The following is a 27,969-nucleotide window of genomic DNA, read 5'->3' on the forward strand; positions in this document are numbered from 1 at the left end:
GAGATGAACGTCACGAGTCTGTTCTTTATCCTGAAACCATCCTTCATGATGTGATGGGGGAGTGGGATCAGAAGCTGGGTCCCAATCCCAAAGATGGGCCTACCTTTCCACTTCGTATATCTGTTTCCTTAGTTTTATAATACAGCCCCGCTCACAGGACCTATACAATAACCTCCTGAAAACCTAATCTAAAATACCCCTCAAGAGCGAGGCCTTCAAATCCACCTTTGAGCCATTGTCTTGCCTCTGGCTAGACGGGAATGTATTCGGAGACTCCATGCCCTGGTGCTGCATGTGCAATAGCTCCCCTGTCCCTGGAAATGCACCTTCCATTTTGCCATATTCATATTATTGTTTATGAGGAAGAAGTACAGACTAGTCTAGTGGTTACAGCCAGACTCTGGGGTGCCCAGACTCTTGGGGTCTGTTCCCAGCTCAGCCACTGATTGACTGTAGGATCCGGACAAGCCATTTAACCTCTCCGTGCCTCAGTTTCTCCAGCTTCAAAACCAGCGCTGTGAAGCATCTCCTAATGAAGCAAGCCCTGCAGTCCTTACTCAGCCAAAACTCCGCTTGACTTCAGGGGGGAGTCCCAGCACGCAGAGCAGGGTGTGGCTCAGCTTTGCGATCCCCGAGGGCAGGATGCGTAGCCATGTACCAAGCAGTATTCTGCCGGCTGCATTTCCAGGACCAGGGCTGGCCGCGGTGTCCCCGCGGCGGAGAGCGCTCCCGGGAGCCGATGCGCCGTGCTCGCCCCTCCCCCTCGCTCTCCTTTCCCACGTCCTACGGACGCGCCTGGCGAAGGAAGATGTCGCGCGCTAGGACCCGGGGGCGCGGAGCTCGGCCCGCCGCCCGCTGTGCAGGTGGCTGCGCGGGGGCTGCAGGCACCGGGCTCCCGGCTCGGCCGCGGGGTGGCTGGTGCCGGCAGGGAGGGGAGCGCGCCGGTGCTGGAGAGGGGGCGGCTGCGTGCCCGGAGGCCGTGGGGGAAGAGGTAAGCGGCGCCTGCTGGGTGCTTGGCCGCCCCCCGGCCGCGCAGTTCCCGGGCTCGGTGGGGGCCGGGGAGCGGCACTTCCCCGGCCGGGACACCCCGGTGAGGGGCTGTCGCACCCCGCGCCTGTGCGAGCCGCTCGGGAGAGGCTCCCGCAGAGCGGCCGCTGGGGCCGAGCCTGGCGCTGTGAAATGCTCGGGACTGGGAGAGGGGCTTGCACGGGGGCTGCCCGAGGGAGGCTCTGCCCGCGGCGGGGGCGCGGAGCCGAGCGGGGAGGTGGGATTTATCCCGGCTCTCGCTGGACAGCGCATCGTGCGGGGCCCCAGTGGTAGCGGGGGAAGAGCTTGGCTCCGATGCCAGCGGATTAGTAGGGGCGGGCCGGGGCTGCTTCCCCTCTGGCGCTCCCAGGCCGAAGGGGGCAGCTGTTTGGGTTTTTCGCTCTAGGAGGCTGCAGGCGGCGGATCGGATCAGATGTGACAGAGTGAGCCTCAGGATGGAAGGGCCGCCAGTCGGGGGGAGCTGGGGCCCTCTCACAGCCCCCGGGAAGGGAGGGGAACGGCGGGCGGAGAGACCCTCCAGCCGCGCTCTCCACTTTCCTCAGGTGAAAGGTCTCAACCAGGTATGGAAAAGGGGGAACTTTGCAGAGGCCTCCCTCTGATCTGGGGATCCACCTCTGGGGAGCCTGGAGATGCCCCTTGCCCCTGATCCCTAGGGACTTCCAAGAGATTCCTAGTGGGGAGGAAGCTGAAGCTTCTGGGTAAATAGGGCATTGCACACTAGACTGCTGCTGAGAGCATAGCCCTGAGGCAAGCAGAGGGGCTGGGGAGTTAGCCCAGTGACTGGTGGCTTTGGCTCAGATGCCCAGTGCTCTGTGTGGGAGATCTCTGCTGGCCCATGAGCAACCCTGTGTCTGGGGGGTGCTGAATCACTTACCTCGGGGGAGCCCTGAGCATTTGTGCCTCTTCCTTCCCTTGCTCATTTGCTTTTCTCCCCTCCCCCCTCTCATGTTAGTGCCCCTTGTGCAGTTCCCTGCTTTGGGGAAATTCAAGGCCTAGACTGAGCCACCCGTTGGGGGCCAGCCAGGGAGAGGGAATTGGCTTCTGCCACTACGGGGGGAGGGAGGAATGAGTGATGGGAAACTTCCAGACCTGCTTTCCAGCCCCAGTGATGATTCCCTGCTTCCCCCGCTTTGCCTCCACTCCCTCCCACCCCCACAGTCCATTATCCACCTTTGCGTTTCCCCTTTCCCACACAAAACATTATCTCCTGCTCCCAGCCTCTTCAGGCAAGGCTGCAGAGGAGAGTGATGCAAATGAACTCAGTGGAGTTGGGATGCTGAGCTTTAAAGAGGCTGAATCGTGCTTGGTGAGAACTGACAGTCTCCCACGCCAACCCAGGGGAGTGCTATGGACCCCAGGATGGATGTGAGAGCCAGGAGGAAGCCATGGAGTCAGCCAGATGATAGATGCAGGTGCAGGTGGCATTATGCCTGTGTTGGGAGGTCTGGCAAGCTTTGGGGCACATGAGTTTTGCCAGTTGCAAAGCACTACCAGTGCACATGGTTTCACCATGCCCCATCCTGCTCAGATGCCCCCTCTGCTGGTGCTGAGCCCAGCTGGCAGCACTAGGGGAGCGCTGGTGGCAGCATTGTGGTTCACTCCTGTGCAGGTGCCAGCCAGGAGTGGCCTTAGCCGTGTGTGACTGTTCAGGGCACTGTGGTCGCGTGGTGCCATGGTCAAGGCATGGGGTTCCCCCTGCTTGCCCGTAGGGTACAATCTGGCATGGCAGGCGCACCCACCTACCTACTCCCAATTGAAGGGCCCCTGCTCACCCCTCCATGTGTTTTCCCAGCCCAGGTTCAGTCCCATCTCCACACTGCAAGCTGGTGGGCTCTTCCACCCCGTGCCCACCTCCCCGGAAGTGTCTCCAGCTCAGGCCATTATTCCTCATTTCTGGCAGTAGGCAGGTGAACTCTGTCCCTGCGCCACACCCCAGGAGGAAACATCCCGCTGCGTCCCAAATACCTCGTACCAGTCCTGTCAGAAGCAGGGTTCCAGACTGGCCTTGAGGGTTCCATATGGTCAAGAGGAAAGGAGCAGGCTGGGCCATGGGAGGGAGCTGGCGGGTGAACCCAGGGAGGCACCAGGGCCCGGGGTAACAGAGGGGATGACTAGGGAGGCAGGAGGGGCCACAGGGATGGCTAGGGTGCCAAAATATAAGGTCGTCTGGGAGACTATTTTCCGGGCCCAGGTTAACCTTTTCCACCCCATGCACCATTATTTCCAGGGGACCAGAAAAGGAGCAGTCCCGGTTCAGCACAGGCTGATACCTGTACAAGTTCCTCTCTGCTGTCCTTTGCCCCTCCCATCCCCCTGTCACCCATGCTACACAGGGGGACTGATTGGTTCAGAAGTGTACAGAGCCTTTGGCCTAGGAGATCCCTTTGAACTGGGCCCAAAGGCTGTCAGAGCCAGAGGGACAGCTTGGAAAATGCTTTCTTCAGCACTGACTGCCTGAGAGAAGGAATTCCAAAGAAAACCCATGGGCATTGGGGTGATGTCAGTCTAACTACATCCTGCCCTTGGGCATCAGGCTCCCTGGGGTCACCTCTGCAGCTGGGGCTCCCAGGCTATGCGAGATGAACTCCCATTTGTGCATGTATGCGCACTCGCGTGTTGTTTCCCACCCTCCCCAAGGCAGTGAGGAAAGAGGATTTTTCCAATCACTCTAAGTACTGAAGAGGGCAAACGATCGTGACTCTCTAATGAGGACTTAAAAACAATTGCTTAGGTCTGTCCTTGGTATGGGGGGGGGGGGGGGGGAGAGAGAGAGAGAGAGAATGTTCACGTGGGAGGGAAAATAATATCCTCTTTAGTGCTTCACGGAAGTGCTGGTGGGAGCTGAGCCCCTCTGTGAAATGAGTTAGGACCTTCTCAGCCCAGTTCTTATGCCTGGGCAGCCCCATCCATAGCTCCCTCAGCAAATGGGTCCCTGTCAGATTGGGCCAGAGAGACTAAGCTGCCCTCTGCTGCTGGGGTTTTTGCAGGACTTTGGCCCCTTCACAGGGTGGTGGGGAGGACACTGTTCCCAGCACAGGACGTAACAAGGTGAGAGAGAAAACCCATCTCCCAGACTGAGCCACCTTCCCCCACCACTGTGCCTCTCTCCTGAACTTGGAGGGGACCCCTGCTAGTGGGGAGAGTGGGCTTCGGTCCTCATGGCCTATTCACTCCTCTGCCTCTGTACAGAGCCTGCCAACAAAGGGCACAACAGAGTTGTAGGGATGGAGGTAGTGATGCAGGCACCTGGCCACCAAGGACTGGGCTGACAGTCTGTCTATCCATTGTGCATGCATGGCCGCCATTACCAGAGGGCCCAAACGCCTTACAATTGTTCATGTATTTGTCCTCACAGCACCCATGTGAGACTGGGCCACGCTATTACCCCCCTGGCCGAAGGGGGAACTAAGACCGAGGGAGACTGACTGACTTGCCTGGTGTCGCAGGCAGGCTGTGGCAGAGCCGGGACATGGACTCAGAGCTCCATGTCGTAACGTAGCATCTTCATTTCACACAGGCCACCAAAGAGCCACAGAATGGCACCGATTTTCAGTTACTATCAGCCATGGGCAGGTGGCTGTGGAAAGCTCCATCTGCCCTGAGCCAGCCAGACCTTCCCCTCCACCCATGCAAAACCCAGCCTGAGCCCCCGGTGAGGGGGTGGGCCGCATTTGCTCCTTTCCCAGGTATTTGTTTTAATGGGATTTTGTGCACTGGAGACTACAATCCCCTTAGAGAGGTTGGGTTGAGGCGATAATGGACAAACATCGTTCCCCAGCAGGTTTATGTCTCTTGACTGGTACTTGTTTGAACGGATTTCACTGAGCTTTGTGAGCAGGAAACTAATCTCCTAAAGCTCAGCCAGCTTAACCAGCCTGCAGGTTCTCACTCTAAGAAGCCAGGGGGTGAGGGGCATGCCCGGTTGTGCTGAACCTAGGGTATCTACAACACCCCCTATCTTGAAACAATAATAATAAACATCAAATGCATTATTTCCTTCAACAGCGCACCCCCATCAGCATTGTTCATGCTTATACTGGTGTCTGTCTTAGGAGACCCCTCCCTCTGTCTCCCTGCCAGGAAGTGAGCCTGCAATGGGGATTCTGATGGGGCTGCCAAGCTGCCCTGGCACAAGACCATGTTATGCAAACCCTGGTTTTGATCTCAGGCTCGCTCCTCCAGCACAAGCTGAGTAAGATTTGCAGCTGACTCATAAACCCCGGGGTTCTGAAGAGCCGTGCCAGATCACTAATCAGAGGAATATCAGGCCCTTTTCATGGGTCTTCCAGGGGATCACAAAGGCCTTTACAAACATTAATGAATGAAATTAAGTTTCTCAACCCTTCCCCCATCTTGCAGCATATCTTATTATTCCCAGTTCACAAATGACACAGCTGATCCCAAGGGATCCAGTGACTTGCCCAAGGTGTCAAAATGAGGGGTAGAACCCAGGAGTCCTACTTCCCAGACCCAAGCTATAACTGGGACCCAAGCTGTAAGCTTCTCTTTAATGACCCATTACATAAGCTGATTTTACCTATGGCTAAACCAGTACACAAACCATCACTTGTTTTTCTTCCTCTGGTAGGAAAGTTCCTTTACAACATTAACTGTTGGCTCCTTTGCCTTGAGTAGTGTTGACTAGTGGTTAGCACCCAGCTTTGGGACTCAGGACTCCTGGGTTCTACTGACTTATACGCTGCCTTTGAAAACCATGCTTGTGTGGTTCTGTGCAGGTGCTCGAGTTGTGCTGAGGAAGGCTCCAGGCTAAGGTTGGCAGAGACATGAGTAACAACACGGTAAGTCCACCCCATGAAGCAGTCCTGCCGTCCTTGTCCCAAGCATCCATCTCCTGGGCCCTTGGAGGATCTCAGGGAACTGCCTACTTAGTGGGTCCAAGTTCTTTGTGTTTTCAAAGCGGATGAGTCAGTCCGCAACCCCGCCTGAGAACTGGACAATGATCTTCCCGTGTCACAGGTGGAGGAAGCTGAAGCCCAGAGGTTAAATATGCTCAAAGCACCTTCCACCCATTCTAGTGCAGGGCTGACTCATTAGTTGGCACAATAATTGGGACAGCTGGTGGCAATGCTGAGAACTGAGCAAGGCTTAGCCGGGCTCTATGGTATGGGACTATGCTTGTGAGGCTCTTGCTGTGGGTCGTGGCAGTGCTGGCTGGGCTTTCTCCTCTCCTCTGCAGCTCATTCTGCTCCACCATCTGCCCAAGCTGGTTTGCTGACCTTCTCAGCACAGCGGTGGAGGTTAATGTAATTTTTCCACTGGCTTAGGTTTCGTTTCCATGCAACTAGTACTCTGGGTTCAGGGCAACTCTGTATGGAATCACTGTGCTTAACCCTCGGAGCATGACATCTGGATCCGGTGGCTGTACGTGGTTAAAAACAACCCAATAAAAGCCACTTAGCCCCAGGTCACAGAGGTAGCCAGTGGGAGGTGTTCCTGGTTCCTCAGATTGCTGGGCCAAGCCTGTTGCTTGGGACTGGGAAAAGCCAGCCCAAACTGAGCATAACTGAGCCCTAGTATCTGGGCTCTTGAAAGAGGGCGCTGAAGCAAGTTTTTTGTTCCAGCCTTGATGGAAGAATGAGGTAGCAGAAATCTCACAAGGGTCAAACTCCAGAGGAGGAAGTCCCAGGGGGTATCTTAGCAGACCCAGTCTTGAAGGAAACTTCCAGGTTATATCTCAAGCCAGGTCAGAACTGGGGAACTTTGCCTGATTTCAAGCGGAGTCCGTATATCAGCCCAGGTTCCCGTGAGATGTAGGACGATCTCATGTGAGATGTGGGGGGATCCTGCATCACTTGCTAGAGATTCGTGGGGAGAACTCTTGAGACAGTGGGAGCTCACTAGGAGGTCTCTGGGCCATGGGGAGCCTAGCCAGAGCTTTAGATTTGTGACTGAACTGGGAAGTGGCAGAGTCTTGCCTGGTTTTAAGGTCCCAAGCTCCGACCTTTCTCGCCTTCTAACGTTCATTGCTTATTCCCCCCCTACCCTGCCCTCCCACTGTCACCTTTCCCCGCATGGCAGCCAGCCCCAGCCCTGGTGGAACTCCACTGACATGCTGGGTGACCCTCTCCCAGCCACCAGCTAAGACCTATAAATATTCATCTGCCTCTGTTTTCCTGCATTCTGCCCGGCAGGGGAAGCAATCTGAAAACTGCTCTGGCTCTCAGGCAGTTCTGTGGCTATAGGGTAAGTGAAACTCTCCCTGTAGTCCAGTGGGACCTTGTATCCTGCAATGGGAGAATAGGGCCCTGGGACTTTAATCCAGTCATGAACTCAAGGCCAATCTGCAAAAACCTCTGGTTGTGGGTGCCCAGCTCCAATTCGAGACCCGCAGGATCTGTTGCTCAGTGCCAATGAGTGCCCACAGCTCCCAGCTGCTCCACACTCCCCTCCACCCAGGGGCCACCTTCGAAGAGTTTGGCCTTAACCTCTTCTCATTTGGTTGTTTAAAGCTACCTTACCGGAACTCTCAGAAGCCCCAGTTGGGATCAGCGTTCACATTGTGCTGGGTGCTGCACATAGACACAGCGCCTATCCCAAAGAGCTCAGTGCCTCAGTTTCCCCATTTGTAAAAGAGGGCTAATGTCATGGGCTCTGTCCTCAAGCCTGATAGGAGGATTTTGTGAAATGCTGTGCAGATGAGGCCACGAGGCAAGCCTAAACTGGGAAGCGGCAGTCTTGCCTGGTTTTAAGTTCCACAGCTCTGATCTTTCTCGCCACGCTTTCCAGCATTCATCACTTACTCCACTACTGCCCTGCCCTCCTCCCCTCTGACTGCTTCAGACACTGTTACCTTCCCCCCTCTCTGTTCCCTCCTGTCACCACTTCCTGCCTGGGTAAGGCTTTCGTGGTTTTCCTCCCCAGGAGATCTGTGCATTCTCCACAGGTCAGAGGAGGTGCACCAAGTAACGAACTCACATCAAATCTTTGTGCCCTGAAGTCATGGTGAAACAGTATCCAGGTAACCTGCACTTTCTGAGAGAACTAGATTTCATTAGCTGCCACCTGCAGGTTACTGGGCTGCCCTGTTTTCAGTTGCACCATGCAGTCTGGCTGAGCTTTCTCTAGAAAGACTGCAAGGAAATGAATGAACCCCACCCTTGAGAGTCTGCCCTAAGGTTCATTCTCTCTGAAAACAAGTTAACTCAGAGGGAGGAGAAAAAGCAGGCTTGGCTCACATCCATGGGAGACTCCTGGTGCAGAGGGCAGCTGGAAGGTTGCTGATAGCGTGCTGGCTGTTGGTAGGGTTGCCAGGTGTCCGGTATTGTACCAGACAGTCTGGTATTTGTGCGCTCTGTCTGGTAAAAAAAAATCAGAAAATACCAGGCACGTGCAATGTCCAGTATTTTCTGATTTTTCCGGCTGTGCATCAGACAGAAGCCTGGCATGGGCAGGGGGGAGCGGCTGAGAGTCCCAGCTGGGAGGCGGGACCGCGATTGCCTCCGGGAGCCCTCAGTCAGTTGAGTGTGAGGAGGAGGGGAAGCCTCCTCCTCGCTCGTGCGTCGCCAGGAGCCTGCGCAGGACAGGCAGCAAGTGCCCAGGTCAGTCCCGCTCCCCACCGGCCAATTTGCTCCCCCTTTCCAGGCCAGCCGGTTCTCCCCCACTTCCCCTCCTGATCTTCCATGGCCAGCCCCCCAGCTCTGCTTCCCAGTTCCTCTTCCTGATCTTCCCTGGCCAGCGCCGCTGCACCTCTCCCCTCCCCAGCCAGCTCTGCTTCCTGCTCCCCTTGCTCCCGGCCAGCCCTGCCCCCTCCTGGCCGATTCCGCCCCTCCCCCGATATCCCGCAGCCAGCCCCGTTCCACCCAACCTCCCCCCCCCCCGACCAGCCCTGCTTCCTGTTAGCCCCACCATCTACTCTGGCCAGCCCCATACTACCTGGTAACCTGGTGATCCAGGTTCTTGCAGTCTTTTCCTTTTTTTTTTTTTTTTTTGCTCAATAACTTTGCCCCCCCCCCCTTTTTTCCTTCAACAAAATTTTCCCGGTGTGTGGGTTTTTTTTTTTTTTTTTTTTTGGCAGGGGGTGTTTGGTGTTTTTGTTTCAGCCATCTGGCAACCCTAGCTGTTGGTTCCCTGTGCTGTGCCATAGCTGTTAGTTTCCTCAAATGAGGCAGTTCTGGGCCTGGGCCTATAGGCCATGGGACTTTTCAGGCCTCCTTTTCCGGTGAGGAATTGTATGACTTCCTTCCATGTTGAGGTCTGGGATCTAAGGGCCTGGAGGGTGAGTTGTGTCTGGTTTCCCCCTTCCCCTGTTCTTTTCCATCCTTGTGGAGCACTGATGTTCTGTCTGACAGGGTGAAAGGGTGCTTCTGACACACGATCCTAGTGCTGACTAGCAGAATGCTGAATAGTGCCTGGGAAGCTGTTGTGAGCATGAACAATAGCGTCTCTTCAGGAGCCTAAGAGATGAAGAGAAACACTAGATACGAACTAGATTAAGCTTTCCTCAATGTCTTCTTATTCCAGACCAAATTATGAAGGGACTACTCAGGGTTTTCATTCCATCTCTCTCCATCTTTCCAGCTAGCCCTCATCACTGTATCCAGTCCTTGCACTGGCAATGCCTCTGTCTGCTTCACGGGGAATTTCAGCAGAGTCTGGCCTGTTTGTTTTTCTGTAGTGGCTAGAGGTCCTGCGTAGGGCCCTGTCCAGTGGAGTTTATTGTTTAATTTGAGATACGATACAGCAAGTGAATGTGACAATCAGGGATCTGGTCTAAAAACTCTTTCCATTAACTTCTGTGGGCTTTGGATCTGGTACCGAAAGGCAGAATTGGGGAGGCAAGGATGAGGGTACAGGAAACAGAGTTATGCAGTTATTTGGGGAGCTTTTAGACAACTTGGTACATCCTGGTGGTTCCAAATCATTGTACTGAGGTTTTTTTTTTTTAAGCAATGAAATCTTCAGCTCTGAGCTTTAGTAATCACTGGCCAGCTAGCAGCACAGCAGCTCTCTTCATCCTCTCCTAACATTTCAAGGAATTCACTCTTTTTTTTTTTCTTGGTTGATTTATGGTTAAATCAACAGACTTTAGTGTCAACACAAGGGACCCAAACTAGAGAAGTCACCAGCGCATGGAGTTGGGGCACTGTGCTGTGGTTTCTGACTTCTCTGCATTATCAAAGTCATCTGTTTACAAGGTGCCTCTAAGCACTGTACAGTATCAGCCGAATGTGAGACCTAGCATACAAAGCATCCGTGCAGCCACCAGAGAGCTCCCACAAATCTGGCACAAGGGGGAAACCAGTAACTACCAGGCATCCCCACTCACTGGGGGTTCAGTTCACACGAGGAAGGAGGCTCTGAGGGGAGAGGGCCCAAGAAACACTGACAAAAAGGCAGGTGAAATAAATGAGCTTAGTATGATTTTCAGGCAGGGTCTGTGGCAGAGGACAGAGACGCAGGTATCTGAGACAAAGCTGCCCGCACCCCTAGGTTGGGAGGGAGGATGCCCCAGCTCCAGTGGTCAGCAGGTATTGAAGAAATATGTGCGAGAACAGCTGGGAAAAGAGACACTCAGCATAAGGGGGGTCGTTCAGAAATGTTCAGCACTGGCCTAACGGCTGACAAGAACACCCCTGGGCGCAGAGTTAGTCCGATATTGAGCACTTCACTGTGCCACACCCTGCCCGCTCTTAAGCCCTGCATAGTGCGTAGCTGGTCCAGGGGAAGAGGTAAGAGTATGTGCAGCCTCTGAAAACTAGCATCCTTTCCTTTGTTGCTAATAATACAGCCCTGGAACTTGGAAAAACTCACTCCTGTCCATTTAAACTGCCGCTTCACTCCCTGCCGTCCCTTCACAGAACCGCAACAGTGAAGCCAGCCTCAGTTCTGTTTCACTTCTGGTCACTGGTAGAGGAAAGGCAACACACAAAAACCTGTTGGAGAACACTTTAATCTTCCTGGACACTCGTTAATGGATCTCTAAGTCACTGTTTTCTTTCAGACCAATTCCACAAGCCAAATACACAGAGAAGGGTTGGAACTTCATTCCCAAGTTTAATTCTCATGCAAATGGTGATGGCTCACACATTATCAACCGACCAAACAATGAAGGTGCTAATGGTTCTTGATGTCTGTGTAGAATCTGGTGTTGGTCATTTTCCTTTCCAAGTGCAAACTAATGGTTCTTATCAGCCTCTTGTAACTATTTAGTCTTTAAGATGCTACTAGACTATTTGTTGTTTTTTAAGTCTTTCCTGTTACGCTTCAGGGGGATAGTCCAGTTAGTCTGTATCTACTCACTGTCTCTTTTTTCTTCCTCCCCTCCATCTCCTCCCCCCCCCCCCCCCCCGCCTCCTTTATTTATTCTTGGATCTGGACTTCCAACACTCCAGTCATCTGAAGAAGTGAGTTATGCCCCCCCCCCCCCCGAAAGCTCATGATGCCATCTACGTTTTGTTAGTCTTTAAGGTGCTACTAGACTATTTGTTGTTTTTTAAGTTTGTCCCATTACAGACTAATTTGGCTATACCTCTGAAGCTTAAAAAGACAACAGATAGTCTAGTAGCACCTTAAAGACTAAGTTACAAGAGGCTGATAAGAACCATTAGCACCTCCATTGTTTGGTTGGTAGGTTACAGTATTACTCAACCTTTTTTTATAAAGTGCCCCTTTAAAAAAAATTGTAAGTACCCCCAGTACCTACAGTTTTCAGACACACAATTTTTCTTCTACCATTGCAAAACATTTGTTTAAACAACTTAATCGTAGCCAGGCAGGCAATGAAATGTTTGGGTGTACAAAGTACAAAAATAATAAAGCGCTGTAAAACTTAAAACAAAAATGCAGTTTTCTCCAAATTTCAGTTGTGTTCACGTATCCCCCAGACTCTAAGTATCCCTAAGGTACTCGTATCACTGGTTGAGAAACACTGGCTTAAGTCATAGGATGTGGAAAGTAGTGTGTGAGCCAGCTGATGTCTTTGTTCATACCATTTGCATGAGAATTAAACTTGTGAATGAAGTTCAGATCCTTCTTTGTGTATTTGGCATGTGGAATTTGCCTGAAACAAAATGGTAACTTGGAGATCCATTAATGAGTGTTCAGGTAGATGAAAATGTTCTCCAGCAGATTTTTGTGTATTGCCTTTTTGGATATCTGATTTGTGTCCATTAATTCTTTCCCATAGAGACTGTCCAGTTTGGCCAATATACATAGCAGTGGGGCATTGTTGGCATTTGATGGCATAGATCACATTAGTGGATGTGCAGTTAAATGAGTCTCTGATTTGGTGGCTGATGTTGTTTGGGTCCAGTGATGAAATCACTGGTGTAGATGTGTGGGCAGAGTTGGCACCGGGGCTGATTGCAGGGCTGGGTTCCTGGATGATTATGATGGAGGTGTGTTGTGTGGTTATTGGAAAGAATTTGTCTGAGGTTAGGGGGTTATCTGTAAGGGTATGTCTACACTACAGCACTAATTCAAACTAACTTAGTTCGAATTACTTAATTCAAACTAAGCTAATTCGAACTAGCGCAGCTAGACTTAAAAACTAGTTCGAATTAGCGTTTTGCTAATTCAAACTAGCGTGTTCACACAGAGTGGACCCTGAACTGGGGTTAAGGATGGCCGGAAGCAGTGCCGGCAGGACATCAGATGAGGACTTAGAGAGTGGAGCTGCTGTCTCAGGCTAGCCGAGGGCTGTGCGTAAAGGGTCCCGACCCCCACCCGGGACAGACAGTTCTCAGGGGGTTTCCTGCTTGCAAACCAGTCCTGGCTTGGAGTGCCCTGAGTGCCCACACTCGGCACATCACAGCACTCGGACATCAGCCCGGATGCACTTGCCGCAGGCTGCCATCTGGGGAGAGGGGTCAATCGGGGGGCTGCAGGAATGTTTCCACCCCGAGGAGCCCGCAGAGCCACCCCAGTCCTCCCCATTGGGGGCTCGTACCCCATTCCTCCCTCACCTCCTTCCACTTACCCCTCCCTAGCCCCCCTTCCTGATGTACAAAATAAAGGACACGTGTGGTCAAAAATAGAAACTCTCTTTATTGAACAAAACTGGGTGAGACTGGGAAAAGGAGGTGGGAGAAGGGAAGAGAGAGGGTGGGAGAGAGGAGGGCAACTACAATGATGAGGGGTTTGGAACAGGTCCCATATGAAGAGAGGATTAAGAGACTGGGACTTCTTAGTTTAGAAAAGTGGAGACGGAGGGGGGATATGATAGAGGTCTATAAAAGCATGAGTGGTGTGGAGAGGGTGCATACAGAAAAGTTCTTCATTAGTTCCCATAATGGAAAGACTAGAGGACACCAAAGGAAAGGAATGGGTAGCAGGCTTCAAACAAATAACAGAAAGTTGTTCTTCACAAAGCAAATAGTCAACCTGTGGAACTCCTTGCTGCAGGAGGCTGTGAAGGCTACAACTAGAACAGAGTTTACAGAGAAGTGAGATAAAGTCATGGAGGTTGGGTCCATGGAGTGCTATTAGCCAGGGGGTAGGAATGGTGTCCCTGGCCTCTGTTTGTGGAAGGCTGGAGATGGATGGCACGAGACAAATGGCTTGGTCATTGTCTTCGGTCCATCCCCTCCAGGGTCCCTAGTGTTGGCTGCTGTCGGCAGACAGGCTACTGGGCTAGATGGACCTTTGGTCTGACCCAGTACGGCCATTCTAAGCTCAGGGTCGGGGGGTCTCACTGGACCACCCTGATTTTCATGCAAACCTGCTCCTGGGTGGCCAGGCTGGCAGCTCTCCTGCCCTAGATGGCCACTTTCCTGTGCCTAGTGCGGAGGTCGTGGACAAGGTCCACGATGTCCACACTAGACCAGGCGGGCGCCCGCCTCTTGCGGTCCCGGGCAGGCTCCCAGGAGCCGCCAGCCTGGTCCCGGGAAGAGGGGGAGGGCTGGGTGGCAGCAGGTGGCTGGCTCGAGGTGCACGGTCTGCTGGCTGGGTGCTGGCAGGCTTGCACCTGGCACGGGCACCGTAGCCAGCCCGTGTCCCTTTAAGGGCTCCGGGGCCGGGAGGGGGGCAGTAGAGTTTCCCTGGTGTTGGCCACCAGGGAAAGCTGGGGAGGGCTAGCCTCCCACTAGTTCGAATTAAGCGGCTACACAGCCCTTAATTCGAACTAGTTAGTTCGAACTAGACTTAGTCCTCGTGGAATGAGGTTTACCTAGTTCGAACTAAGCGCTCTGCTAGTTCGAATTAAGTTCGAACTAGCGGAGCGCTAGTGTAGCGCCTATCAAAGTTAATTCGAACTAACATTTGTTAGTTCGAATTAACTTTGTAGTGTAGACATACCCTAAGTGAGGATTGGCCTTTCCACGAAGGCCTTTGTGAGTGAGGGGTCATTTTCCAGGATAGGTTATAGATTGTTGATAATGCGTTGGAGGGGTTTAAGTTGTGAACTGTAGGTAATGACAAGTGGAAACCTGTTGTTTTCTCTTTTGGGTCTGTCTTGAAGTAGTTCATGTCTGGGTACTTTTTGGCTCTATCTACCTGTTTTTTTACTTCTCCGGGTGGCTATTTCAGTTTTATGAATGCTCTATATAGATCCTGTAGGTGTTTGTCTTTGTCTGTGGGATTGGAGCAAATCCGGTTGTATCTTAGGGCTTGGCTGTATACAATAGATTGAGAAACGTGTCTTGGATGGAAGCTAGAAGCATGAAGGTAAGTGTAGCGGTTGGTAGGTTTCCAGTATAGGGTGGTGGAAATTTGTCCATTATTTAGTTGTACTGTAGTGTCAAGAAAGTGGCTCTCTCATGTGGACTGATCCAGGCTGAGGTTGATGATGGGGTGGAAGTTGTTGAAATCCCTGTGAAATTCTTCAAGAGTCTCTTTCCCGTGAGTCCAGATGGTGATGATGTCATCGATATAGCACAAGTAGAACCAGGGTGCTGGGAGCGAGAGCGGAGGAAACGTTGTTCAAGGACAGCCATAAAGACGTTGGCATATTGTGGAGCCACATGGGTGCCCGTGGCTGTGCCACTGACTTGACGATACAAATTGTCTCCGAGATTCCCTCTGTCTCTGTCTGGTTCTGTGAGAGGTGGTTCATTTTAAGGTGGGGGGAGGGGAGAACCCACCCACTTTCTCTGATAAATACCTTTACAGTTGGGTCCCTGACCTTCTTGGTCCTTGAGACCCTCCCAAAAGCCTTTACTATTTGAGGGGGTGACTGGGTGCCTCCTCCCCATGCCACCCGTATCCTGGGGAAAGGTTGGGACAACCCCCTGCCCCTCCTCTTCCCACTCCGGCTCTGCTCTCTCCCCACCCCTTTCTTCAGTCCCCTCCCCCAAGCACTGTGACCTGCGGTCAGGACCAGCAGTGGCAGGCAAAGCAGTGACATGGCCCTAGCTGGCTCTGCTCCCCTGGTCATGTTGCTCCGCTTCCAGCGGGTGAGTGTGGGGGTGGTTCTGCGCCCCCCCAGAGCGGCGTGTCGGGGGAGCAGAGCGAGCTTGGGCTGTGTCGCTCCGCTTCCCCCATCACTGCTGGTGAGTGGGGGGGGCAGTCCTTGGTGCCCCCGCTAGACCTTTGGGATGGCCAGAGACTCTGGCCCCTCCCACCTAGGGCATTTGGGAGGCACATGGCCCCTTGCACCTCCCCCACATTCCTCCCTGCTGCTTGGCCTCCCTCAGCATTCTCCACTGAAGGACCAAGGCCTTCCTCAGGCCTGCAGATGGCACGCCTGCCTGCACTGAGGCCCATGGGCAGAGCAGTGTGTGTGGGGAGCTGGTCCAGCTGCTGCCCGCTCTGTCCCTCCTGCTCACCATGCTCTCCAGGGCAGTCAGTCCTCAGCAGCAGCTTTGCTATCCTGGGCTCCTTGCCACGGCGTTTGTAATGAAAGCTCTGGAGCAGCCGGGCTTGCTGTAATGGTGCCAGCACACGGCTGCAGAGGCAGACTGGATACTGCAGGGCCTGTCTCTTTGCTAGGGCCTCTCCTCTGCCCCCAGCCTGCACATGCTCATAGGGTTGCCAGGTGTTTGGTTTTGAACCGGACAGTCCAGTATTTGAGCTTTCTGTTCGGGAAACAAATTGAGAAAATAGAAATGTCCGGTATTTTCTAAATAAGATGTAATGTAGATTGTGATGTCATGTCAGGTGTCTCCGGTATTTTTGTTGAAACCATCTGGCAACCCTACATGCTCATTGCTCCTCTCGGCAGCTGGGACCTCCTAGGCGCCTGCTTCCATCCACCACCACTAGCTCACCATAATTCCAGCCTCCTGCAGGCCTGCGTCCCCAGCCCTGCACAGTTAACCCTTTTGATCCTGGGCTTTTGGCTGCTGCATCCATGCTAGATAATGTTACAGTGCTTAAAGCAGTGTCTGGATTTCCGGTGCAGCCCCACTGAAACCCGGTAAATGTTCCTTTAAAAAGCTGCCTGTTGCTGAATTCTCCCTTCAGCTCCATCTGTGTGTCTCAGCGGAGTTTGGGGGCGGAGGGCGGGATTGGCCTTGGCTGCCTGCCAAAGAAAGAGGAGGCATTTGTGCTTCCCAAGCCCTTTGCTGTGGTGTCAGCTCCAGCGATCTCTGATGTCAGAGACAGAGGCAACACTTGTTGGCAGATGTCCCGTTTCCCCAGGAGAGCTACGTTCTCTAGGCAGGTTGTAGGGAGGAGGGGGGCAGACAATATGGGTGACCTGTGACCTGACAGAGAGGTCTAGTGCTTCCAAAAATCATGCCCAGTGTATTTTAAATTGGGCATCTAAAACCTGAAGCTTATGGGAGCTGGAGGTGGAATCCTGCCCAGTTGCTGCTCATGGCAAGAGGCGGAGGAGGCAAGAACGAGGCTCAGGAGGGTTGGCCAGTGGCCTTTCAGTCATTTTTAGCTGAGACCACTGCAGATAAATGTGGGTCCCGTTGGCTGCTCTTTCCCACACTCCTGTGGAAAGGCGGACACTTGGCACCGTCTCAGTCCCTCTCTCTCCTTTCCCAACCACAGGGCCAGCGCACTGCAATCTTTGTGGTTCTCTTTGCTCTGATCATGCTGCTGATCATCTACAGCTCAAACAGTGGGAATGAAGCTTTCCATTATACTGCCCTGCGGGTGAAATTCCACCGTCCCCCCAACCTCAAGAAATGGGGGCTGAAAAGTGGATACCTCCCCATCTACGGAAACAAGGTACAGTGCAGCCAGTCTCACGTGAGCCCGCGGCACATACTCTCTGGTGGTCGTGTCTCATACTGGCTCCCAGGTCTCTGGGATGAACCCAGCAGCAGCACCACCGTTTCAGATTTTAGTTGGGGGGCTAATCTGTTCATTCTGTGATAGAGAGGAAGAGAGTGAGAGCATCGGGGGACAAGACAACAGCTTCAGAAGTGGTACTGAGCATGCTCAGTACAAGCCAAGCAGCAAATGGGGGAGAACTGATCCCATTCACCCTCCCTTTGCCCCTCCCACACACGTATCACCTCTTCCTAGGGCTACTAAGGCACTGGAAAACTAGCTTTTGGGGCAGATACCTTAGCAATTAGCTGACAGGAGCACTCTATCTACTTCCTATATAAAAGAAAGAAATTTAAATTAGTATTAGATCCACTCAGCTCTAACATTAACATGTTTTGACATCCTGTGGCGAGTTACTTAAGGGACACTGGTTAGCCTTAAAATGTTAATATATATTCTTACTTTGTTACTGACTTTGCGGGGAAAGAGACAGAGAGAGACAGACAGACAGACACTGTCAGGACTCTTGGACTCAATCTCAGCTCTGGAAGTGGAATGGATTACAGAAGGAGACAGATACATTTGGACTCTATATAAGAACATCAGAATGGCCATACTGAGTCAGACCAAAGGTCCTTCTAGCCCTGTGTCCTGTCTTCCAACAGTGGTCAATGCCAAGTGCTTCAGAAGGCATGAACAGAAGAGGAAATCACCATGACCTGTTGCCTATTCCCAGCTTCTGGCAAACAGACGCTAGGGACACCATCCCTGCCCATTCTGGCTAGTAGCCATTGATGGACTTAACCTCCTCAAACTTATTTTGTTCTTATTGGAACCCTGTTAGGTTTTGGGCCTTTCCATCATCTCCTGGCAAGAGTTCCACAAGTTCATTGTGAAAAAATCAGTTATTTTGTTTGCTTTAAATCTGCTGCCTATAAATTTAATTGGGTCAGCTTCTTGTGTTAGGTTATGTCTACACTAGCCCCCTAGTTCGAACTAGGGAGGCTAATGTAGGCATTCAAAGCTGCAAACGAAGCCCGGAATTTAAATATCCCGGGTTTTATTTGCATCTTCCCATCCGGGCTTCTTTTTTAAATCCCACTAGTACGAACTAACTGCCCACGCTACACGCGGCTGTCAAACATTAACTCGAACTAAGTCCTTAGTTCAAGTTAACTAATACACCTCATTCCACGAAGACTAATAGTTAACTTGAACTAAGGACTTAGTTCGAGTTAATGTGTGACTGCTGTTTGACTGCTGCAATATGATCTTTTCTGTCTTATTAGCTATTCCTTTCTTAACGATTCCCAATATTCTGTTAGCTTGTTAGTTTTTAGACTGCCACCGCACATTGAACAGATGTTTTCAGGCATCTGTCCACAATGATTCCAAGCTCTTTCTTGAGTGGTAACAGCTATTTTCGACCCCATCATGTTTGTATGTAGAGTTGGGATTATATTTTTCCATGTGCATTACTTTGCATTTACCAACATTGAATTCTGTCTCCCTCGTGTTGCCCAATCATCCAGTTTTGTGCGATCCTTTGTAACTTTTTCCAGTCAGCTTTGGATGTAACTGTTTTGCGTAATTTTGTAGGATCTGCAAATTTTACCACCTCACTATTTACCCCCTTTTCAAGAACATTTATAAGTTTAATGGTACTGATCCAAAAGCAAACCCCTGTAGCACAACACTCATTTCTACTCTTTCCCCCCTATCTTTTAAGTGGAGTATCTGGCAATGTTTTCATGATCTAACGATCCTTCAGTTTCTGGAATGTCCAGCCTTTTGTTATTGTTAATCACCTGTCTCCCTCTTTTTATAACAAAACTTCCTGTCCCTAAGGCAAAGCTGCAGACAGCTCAAACTCTGTTGCAGTTAAGAACTGCCTCTGGAGCCAGGCATGCAGCTTTAAGCAGACCTCAAATATGAAATTCAGGGAAGGGGTCAAATTTAGGAAGGGCTACTTCCCCCTAGCCCTCCTTAAATGGCTCCTTTGCTCAGCAGGTGTTTTACATTGGGAAGGAAGGGATGGATTATAAATCACTTTAAGGAGCCACACGATAGCATGCTGGTGCAATAGGAGCATGAAAGGCCATTGCTTTTTTGGCGTCTGTATGGCTGCATCCTGTGCAGCACCCCTGTGGGAGGTGGTGGAGCAGAGGTGGCAAATTGCAGGAGCTCAGCTAGAAAATGGGCCTTGGTGTTTCTATTATGGAAGCGCTACACACTACTTAGAGCAAGTTACTGGGAATCGGGGCTTCTGTATTCTGGTAGCAACTCTGCTTATGGCTCACTCGCTGGCCCTTGGCAAGTCACTTTGGTCCTCTGTGCCCTGGTTTGTTCACATGTGAAACGGGCAGTAAATCCCAAGCATGGTCATAGGGAGGGTATGTTACGGAATGCCTGTAAAGCAGGTTGGGATCCTTGGGTGGAAGGTCCTTATTAAAGGGCAGCGTGGTAGTGAGCTAGCCAGTGAGTGTGGAGCACTGCCTGCTGCCAGGGGTGCTGGAAGCCATTGAATCAAACCTGGATAGAATAGAAACCACTTCCAGTCAAGGGTGCTGCAGCACCTCCCCAGCACCCCCAGATGCAGTGTCTGTGCCCTCCCCTGCATGCAGCCAGAGCTGTGATCCACAGGTCTGGTATTGCTGTTAGTATGTCAGTGGCAGTAATACTCTCCAATCGGGATCCCATTGTAGTAGGTGCTAGGCATCCATGTAGAGACGCTTCCTGCCCCAAAGAGCTTCTAATCTGAATGCACAGAGAAAGTGTCCTTGGCTTCATTTCACAAACTGGGAATTGAGGCATAGAAACCTTGTGACCACCCAGTTACCCAAGGAGTCTGTGACGGAGCTGAGAATTGACCCCAGATCTCCTGAGCCTTACTTGAAAAACAACCCTAGGTCCTGTCCCCACAGAAAGAGCCCCTGATAGCTCAAGTGGCAGAGGCCAGGGTCTCTGCTCTCTCTGTGGCCTTGGCATTCAAAGCAGGGAAGGTGCACAGGGTCATGGCGATGGGGAGGTCTCAGTTGACCACAGGATCCTTGCTAATGATGGTTTTTTCTCCAGACCCTAGAATCCCACTGCCACCAGTGTGTGATCATCACCAGCTCCAGCCACCTGCTCGGGAGCAAACTGGGCTCAGAGATTGACCAATCAGAGTGCATCATCCGCATGAATGACGCCCCCACCACTGGATACGAGGTGGATGTGGGCAACAAGACCACCATACGGGTGGTGGCTCACTCCAGTGTCTACAGGGTGCTGAAGAGGCCACAGGAGTTTGTCAATAAGACGCCAGAGACCGTCCTCATCTTCTGGGGGCCGCCCAGCAAAATGCAGAAGAGCTTGCTCAAGATTCTCCAGCGCGTCAGCATCTCCTTCCCCAACATGTCGGCCTATGTGGTCTCCCCCATGCGCATGAAGCAGTTTGACGACTTGTTCAGGGGAGAGACAGGGAAGGACAGGTACCTCGGAGCCCCATGCCTGGTCTCATGCCTGGGGACTGGAGCACCAGCCTTGCTGGCCAGCCCATCCCGATTGTTTGCCCCTCCTGCAGTGCCACTGGCCGGGGCTGCACACCCATGAAAAGAGGCCATGCTGCCCCCCGGAACCATGTGCCTGCCTGGCAATCCATCCTGGTCCCAGGCTACTTGGGAGACCAGAAATGGGGTGGAGCTGGGAATAAATGGGAGAATCAAGAACACAGCATAGATATAATTCTGTGTCATCCCCCGTCCCCTAACTGGCCACTCCATGTCCTCCCCCCACTTCTCTCCATCCTCCACTTCTTTCCTTCATCACCCTTCCCCGGCCTCACCCTCTTCTCTTCCTTCCCACCTCCTGCCATTCCCTGTCTCTCAGGGAGAAGTCCCGGTCATGGCTGAGCACGGGCTGGTTCACCATGGTGATCGCCGTGGAGCTGTGTGACAGGGTGCATGTCTACGGGATGGTCCCCCCTAACTACTGCAGGTAAGAATCCACCCTCCACCAGGTGCCCCTCCTGGGATCCTGGACCTCGGCCATTGGCTGGCAGCACCGAGCGGCTCACCCTGTAACTCTGTCCTCCACAGCAGACGACCTCCGCCCCGCAAGATGGCCTATCACTACTATGAGCCCAAGGGCCCGGACGAATGCACCACCTACACCTATAATGAGCGCAGCCGCAAGGGGAACCACCACCGCTTCCTCACAGAGAAGCGGGTCTTTGCCAGCTGGGCCAGCCTCTACAACATCACTTTCTCCCACCCGGCCTGGGCCTAAGGGCTCCCTGAGGAGACATGGAACCATTCGAGTGCCCAGCCCAGTGGCTGGTGTCAGCGTGGGATAACTCCACCTCGAAGGGAAAACATCTCTTAGATTAACCCTGTGAGCCGGCCGGGGCTCGAGGAAGGAGGCCACAGGCTGCCCAGGTTCACTGTCCAAGTCCAGAAGGACTGTGAGGGGAGGAAGAGACTGGGATGGCTCCTTGACCTGGCGCGCAGCCCTAAGGCCCGGGGAGCGCTGCTGTGCACCGGGCATTGCTGGGCTCATGGTGCCCCCCACACTTTACAGCCACTGGCTCCCTGCTTTGAGGTCACCTTGCTCCGCCATCAGCGATCAGCTCTGAGGCCAGAGGGAGAGTGGGAAAGCATCCATGGCTGCCCAGAAGGAGCAGCTGACGCTTCGTAGTGCTTTGGGTGGCAGCTCTGGTCTTGCCTCCCTAGGCTGCTGGGGAATGTGTTTCCAAGGTGGGAGAACTGGGAGCCTCTTGGCTCTGCTAGGCTCAGCCTATACTGAGTGTCTGGAACGTTGCATCTGCTCTACAGTGCAACGCTGCCTCAGGCAGCCTCTCCCGTGGAAAACTGCTGCCTCCATCCCCAAGGTTTCCAGGAAGTGAGACCTAGGTAGAGACCAGTGTAGACTTCCCAGGTGGACCTGAGACAAGGCAGGGGAGGGAGTATGGGACACATTTGAACAGGCCATCCGAGCACTGACCACGTAGGTGACAATGACAGAGCACACTCTCCCTGGAAACTCTTTGTCCTGCTGACTGATGCTGGACAGCCACCTAGGGGAGGGATGCTGGGGGAGGGGAGGTGTCAGTCACACTGGGGTTGTGTGTCACAGTCACTGGGAGACACTGAGGGATGTGGGGGTGTCTCAGTTGGCAGGATGCATTGGTGGGGGCATGTTTGTCAGAAGGGCACCAATGCCTACAGGGATTTGTTGCCAGCTGTAGAGGGCACTGTGCGGGGCATGAAGCAATCCCTCTGCTCTGCCTCTGGAGTCTTGTTTTGGCAGCACCAGCTGCCCTGCACAAAGCCCAGTCTGAGAGCCACATGTCCGGGTGTTTGCTGTCCCAGCTCCCCTTCCAGTAGCTAGCAAGGCTGGCAGTTAGTCACTTGCCTCCTTTAACCCCATTTCCAGACATCGCATGTGGCCACGCTGGCTGCCCCCACCGGGCTGGGGCTGCAGTTTATTAAAGCGTCCCACTGGGCTCCCTGTGTCCACATGGGCTCCAGAGCCTCCTGCATTCAGCAGCAGTCCTCTCCCTCCCAGCCCCCCTTCTGCAATGGGATAGTTGCTTTCTTTCCTCCCATTTCCTTCCCCCCTCCAGTCTCTAAGGGATTCAGAGCTTGGCGCCCAAACACAGTTTCCTCCAGGTGCTCCACAGTGATTCAGTAGGGACCTCGCTCCCTTGGATGCCACGCAGCCTGGGAGCCGTGATGCAGAGCTGGCCCCCTCATGCCCCTCTGTACAGCCTGGGCCTTTGGTGGGGAGCTTTGAGGTCTGGACCTGAATTTTGGGCCCACCTCTGGCATTTCTCCAGGCAGCTAGGGAGGAATATTGCTGAGTACCCTGGTGCCTGAAACCCGAGATCTGTGCTCAGCACTCAGCACTACCTGTGTGAGCACAGGGCTGGGAGACAGGAGCCCTGATTTCTATGATGTGGGGCCAGTTGCTCCCTGCTGTACAGCCGGATAACAGGAGGGGGCTTGGGAGGTGCCGTTAGCTGACTCTTGGGGTGGGGGTGCTTTGAGAATCCCTCTCATTGATCAGAGAGCAGCTGTGGCTGGCCTGGGACAAAGTGCCCCTGAGCACCGGGATGGGGGTGGGTGGGCTGCAGCACACAGCAGGGACCTCAACCTGCACATGCAGCTTTCTTGTCCCTTGGGCTGCCCTGCAGAGCCCTGACAGCAGAGCCCAGCCTGTCTCAGCATGTGGCAATGGCGCTCCCTGCCGGTGGCCAGGTGGCAAGGCCATTTGCTAGTCACATGTGGGAGGCTTCTCCATATCATTTAAGGCAATTTCGCTTGAAGGTGCTTTCCTGAGACTGCTTCTGGTACCATTGGTGCTCCCCCTCCCCCCTTGTGTCTCTCCACTTGCGAAAAAAACATCTGCAGAGGGAGAATGTGCTAGAGCTACACTGCAAATGGAATTTACACCATCGCAACTCAAAGCAGGGGTGGAGGGAATTGACTTACCAGGAGCCATGCACCACGCTGCTGTCTGTGTGATCCACCTCTGATCCCAGTCACTGGGTCTGTTATGCTCCAGGGTACTCAGAGCTCCTTCAGCCAAGGCACTGAGACTTGGAATGGGAGGCCAGGAACATAGGCAAGGGAAGGTGCAGCCTTCCCAAAATTGCCTACACACCCCAACTGCCAGGAAGCCTGGGGCTGCAGCAAGGCAGTCTGGCTCCTCTGGCCACTGGGGAGGGCTGGTGGTGCAGCAGCCCAGCCCTCTGGGTGGACAGGAAGGTTTGGGTTGGGGGTGGGTGGGGCTTGGCTCCAGGGGCGAGCCTTGGACAGAAGGGGCAGGGCTGGGGCTTGCCTTCCCCATCTGGGCCTTCACCCCCCACCCATGACTATATGGTGCTCTGTGCTTGCTGAGCATGGCTTGGGGGCTCTGTGTGGGTGTCGATCAGACATGGCCCTTAGTGCAGATGCAGCCTTAGGCTTGATTCCTGTTGCCTCAGGCTTGTGAAATGCTTCTGCTCTGGTTTGGTGTCACCCCGCTGGGGGAAATGAGAGCACAAGGTGCAGGCAATGCAGAACGATGGATTTTGATCTATAACTTGTATTTACGCTCCCTCTCTCGTGTTCTCATATCTCCATCCCACCTCAGCCATGTCTCATGGTCACTGCCTCTCTCTTTCCCCAGCAACTCAGGGCCTGCCTGGAAAGGGTACATCAGCTTGAGGCCATCGGACACTTTCTAGTCATCCTGCGGGTTGGATTTGTCTTTCCCTGGGCCTCAGCAACTGCTGCTGAAATACTGCAGGTTACAAAAATGCTGCAGCCTTTTATAGTAAGAGCCCCAAACAGGATGGGCCAGATCTTCACTCAAGCACCTCTGCAACCAGTGAGACTTTTGTGTGGGGCAGGGCTGCAAGATTGGGCTCTGACTGTGAGCTGGTTACAGTGCAGGGGCCTGACTATCCCATGTCCACCTGTGTCCATTGGCAGCCAGCCTGCTGAGGCCAAACTAGCGTAGAACCAGAGCAAATGTTGTCGGGGCTGAGCTCTGTGTCCGCTAAATACAGCAGTATTGTCTGAAAACAAACGAGTGACTTAGATGCTGGAGGAAAACCCATCAGCTCTGTTCTGTGCCTCTGGGGGTTGAATGGGTGCACCCCTCACTGCAGTAGAGACATATGCCATGCCTGCATGGAGTGGAATTCTATCCTGGTCATATGAGCCGGGGGTAGATCCTCCCCCTTACTTTGACATCCACAAGTGGGAATGAGCCTTGTGTGGTTATCTTGATTGTGACTGAAACCACAGGAGGTGATTCTGTCCCTGCGTTTGGGGGGTGGCACAAACAAGCATTACAGCAAGGAGATGGGAAGGGGACTTTGAAACTTACGAATGTCCCATGGTGACCGAAATGCCATTTCTTCCCCCTTACCCTCAGAAGATCAGCCAAAACTATATCCACTGACATGAGCAAACTTTGTCTTGGTTACTACAGTCAATGGAAACACTCTGGATTTACCCTGTGTGACTGAGCATCATGTGACCCCTGAGTTATTCAGGACACAGGAAGTAAACTGTGCCCAGCCAAGTGTCACTAGCTGTAATCTTGCTGTGCTCAATGGTGCCTATTCTAAGCATCACTGCCACTCCATAGGATGTAGCTTTGGAAAACACTCTGCAGCCAGTGGAGCAATCCTGGCTACCCTTCCACATGAAGGCTATGGAGCTGCTACTTTCCCACCATAGCCGGTGGGATACTTTGGTGGGAGCCAGGTTTTCCTGGTCCTTGTATCTGTATTGGTTTCCTAACATAGTTGTGTTTATATATTTTAAAACACTTCACAAGAAGTAAGGCGAATTACCAAGGGATCAACAGCATTGAGGGAAGAAGGCTTAGAAGCAAACCCAACTGCATGCTTGGTACCTGCAGCTCCACTGATGTTGGCTTGCCAGTCTGACCACCCATCTACGTCATTGGGAGCCATGGGTGCTCAGCATCCCTGTATGCGGGGCCCTTCTTTAAAGGTCATTAATGCTGTTAGATGCCTTGCTCCACTAATGTGTTCAGGACCCTTTGGTGGAAAACCCAGCCGTGCGACTTGTACTGGGCAGGAAAACCCCATGGCTATGTCTACACTGCAGGCTTCTTGTGCAAGAACTGTTTTGTGTAAGAGTTCTTGCGCAAAAGGTCTTGCACAAGAGCATGTCCACACTGTCATGTGCTTTTGCACAAGAGATGTGCTTTTGCGCAAGAGCATCTATGGACGCTCTCTTGCGAAAGAAAGCTCTGATGGCCATTTTAGCCAAGAAACCCCTGTTGCCTGTCCACACTGCCTTCTTGCACAAGAGCTCTTGCACAACAGGGCTTATTCCTCGTGGGAAGAGGAATAACTCTTGCGCAAGAAACCATCTGTTCCAACGCCTTACTGTAAATTTACTTGCGCAAAAACACACGTGCAGGGTAGAGGCTCCACAAGTTTTTGTGCAAGAACGGTTGTTCTTGCGTAAGAAGCCTGCAGTGTAGACGTAGCCCATAGAGTTCTGGAGAATGCAGTAAAGGATATCAAGTTAATCCCTTTTTGGTTTGATTTTCTCTCTGCTGCTACTCTTCTGTGCTTCTGTAAGCAGCTGATCTCCTTTAACCACTCTGTGAATGATCCTTTGAACAGAACTGGTAAGTCACTCATCTGGGTACCCCCCATAAAGATCAGTCACTCTTGAATATAAAGTTGCATTATAAAGTTGCTTTATGAACAATGAACAGGTGTTAGATGTTGCATGCATGAATAGCATGTATTAGAAACACATCAGTAGAAGGCATATATATGGTTCTGAACCCTGGCTGTGAGCAACCCGTTAGGGTCTCCAGTAACAGTAGGTTACACATTTATGAGCACACCTGTTTATCATTTATTAAGCCTTTATAAAATGGAAATGGAATCTTAATAGAATGTGTGATGTGAAAATCCGGATGGCAACATAACAGCATGTGGTTGTACCATTTACTGTGCGATGTTTGCTAAAAAATAACTAGCAGTACAGATAAGCAGGATGTTGAGGGTTGCTTTTTTCACCCCTCTCCATTGTTTGGGCTGTGGAAGGACTTGGCAATGCAATGTCTTCTCCTCCCAGTTCCAGCCTTTCCCAGTTGGCAAGCAGGGGCATTTTCCAGTGTTTTGAATGGATCTCCGTGCTGCTTCTTGATTGCACAGCAGCATTAATCTCTGTGGCACCTTATCTGACTACAACATCCTTTGTTTGTACAGGAGCGGCATGGATGGTAGGTATCATGGCAGCATCCAGAAAACTGTTTGTTCACTCTTGCTGCTGTGCAGGCAGCCAGAGAAACATGATGTTTTGCTTGTGGCTCCACAGACAGAGGTTACTGGCTTTTTTTGTTAACAATTTTTCAGCAGTGGAGTCATGGATTTGAAAAAACAAACCAACCAAACACACAGGGTACTAAGAATCCAGTGGGCTTATATTGAAATGCAGTCTGTCAGGATCCTGAATTCTGTTCTTGATGCTGCAGTTGACTTGCAGTGCAACCACCCTGTGCCTCAATTTCCCATCTGTCAAATGGGAATCATGATAGTAATAGAGCTCACAGGGGCATTGTGAGGTGTAATTCACCGTGTGAGATTCTCACACACATGGTGTGCAAAGAGTTATTATAGCCTCATCGGGTTATACCAACATAATGATAGTTGTTGAGCCTAGACTACCTGCCCGAGCCCCTTTAAGGGGTTCAAAGTACAAGAAGGTCCAGACAAAAGGAGAATGGCACAGAGTGACCTGACCCTGGGCTCATCTCTTAGGGGCAGGCCCTCTCTAACTGCAAGTCCCTGCACACGGCACAGAAGCCCAAATCCTCATGAGCTGCTCAAGTGTCAACAGATCAAATCTGGCAGCCTTGACTTGTGTTACTGTTTCCTAGTGACCCCTGGTATCTTGTCAGACCAGCAAGGAGTGAATGTTTTGTAATGATTTGTAAGGGAATAAATATTGCTCTGATGGCAGTTGCTGTTTCTGGGAATTTGGATCTTTCATCATTCCAAGGCCTTGGAGAAAGGCTGCCCCTGCCTCGTGATGTCTACTGGTAACAAAGGAATGGATTTGGTCCCTTCAAGTGCATTCTGCCCTCGCTGCCAGCACTCTAAACTTGCCCCCAGCAATGCCAGGGGGGGCTAGGGCTCTACAATGCTGTGAGCTTCCTCCCTGGGGGGCCAGCGCTGGCTCTACAATTCCACGAGCTTCTTCCCCAGGCTCTGATGTCTCCAGTGTAAATGCTTCCAAAAGTCCAGTGCCGTGTGCAGTGTACAAGCTTCCCAAC

At 52.3% G+C, this 27,969-nt stretch overlaps 1 protein-coding gene across 3 annotated transcripts; it reads left to right on the forward strand.

The window, feature by feature from the left end:
• ST6GALNAC6 (ST6 N-acetylgalactosaminide alpha-2,6-sialyltransferase 6) lies at nt 1-27,655 on the forward strand. 3 transcript variants are annotated; one of them, XM_075906002.1, is made up of 6 exons: nt 1-991; nt 1,433-1,607; nt 16,945-17,124; nt 20,245-20,642; nt 21,040-21,147; nt 21,249-27,655. In XM_075906002.1, exons 2-6 carry the CDS (start codon nt 1,482-1,484, stop codon nt 21,436-21,438), a joined length of 1,002 nt encoding a protein of 333 aa, XP_075762117.1. In that variant the 5' UTR covers nt 1-991; nt 1,433-1,481; the 3' UTR covers nt 21,439-27,655. The 3 variants fall into 3 exon arrangements, with proteins under 3 accessions (XP_075762117.1, XP_006136397.2, XP_006136396.2); XM_006136335.4 differs by lacking the exon at nt 1,433-1,607 and adding an exon at nt 5,784-5,846 and having other exon boundaries at nt 358-991; XM_006136334.4 differs by lacking the exon at nt 1-991 and adding an exon at nt 5,784-5,846 and having other exon boundaries at nt 1,025-1,607.
• The last annotated feature ends 314 nt before the right edge of the window (nt 27,656-27,969 follow it).

This window comes from Pelodiscus sinensis, chromosome 22 (assembly GCF_049634645.1).
Source record: "Pelodiscus sinensis isolate JC-2024 chromosome 22, ASM4963464v1, whole genome shotgun sequence".
Taxonomy (NCBI): Eukaryota; Metazoa; Chordata; order Testudines; family Trionychidae; genus Pelodiscus; species Pelodiscus sinensis.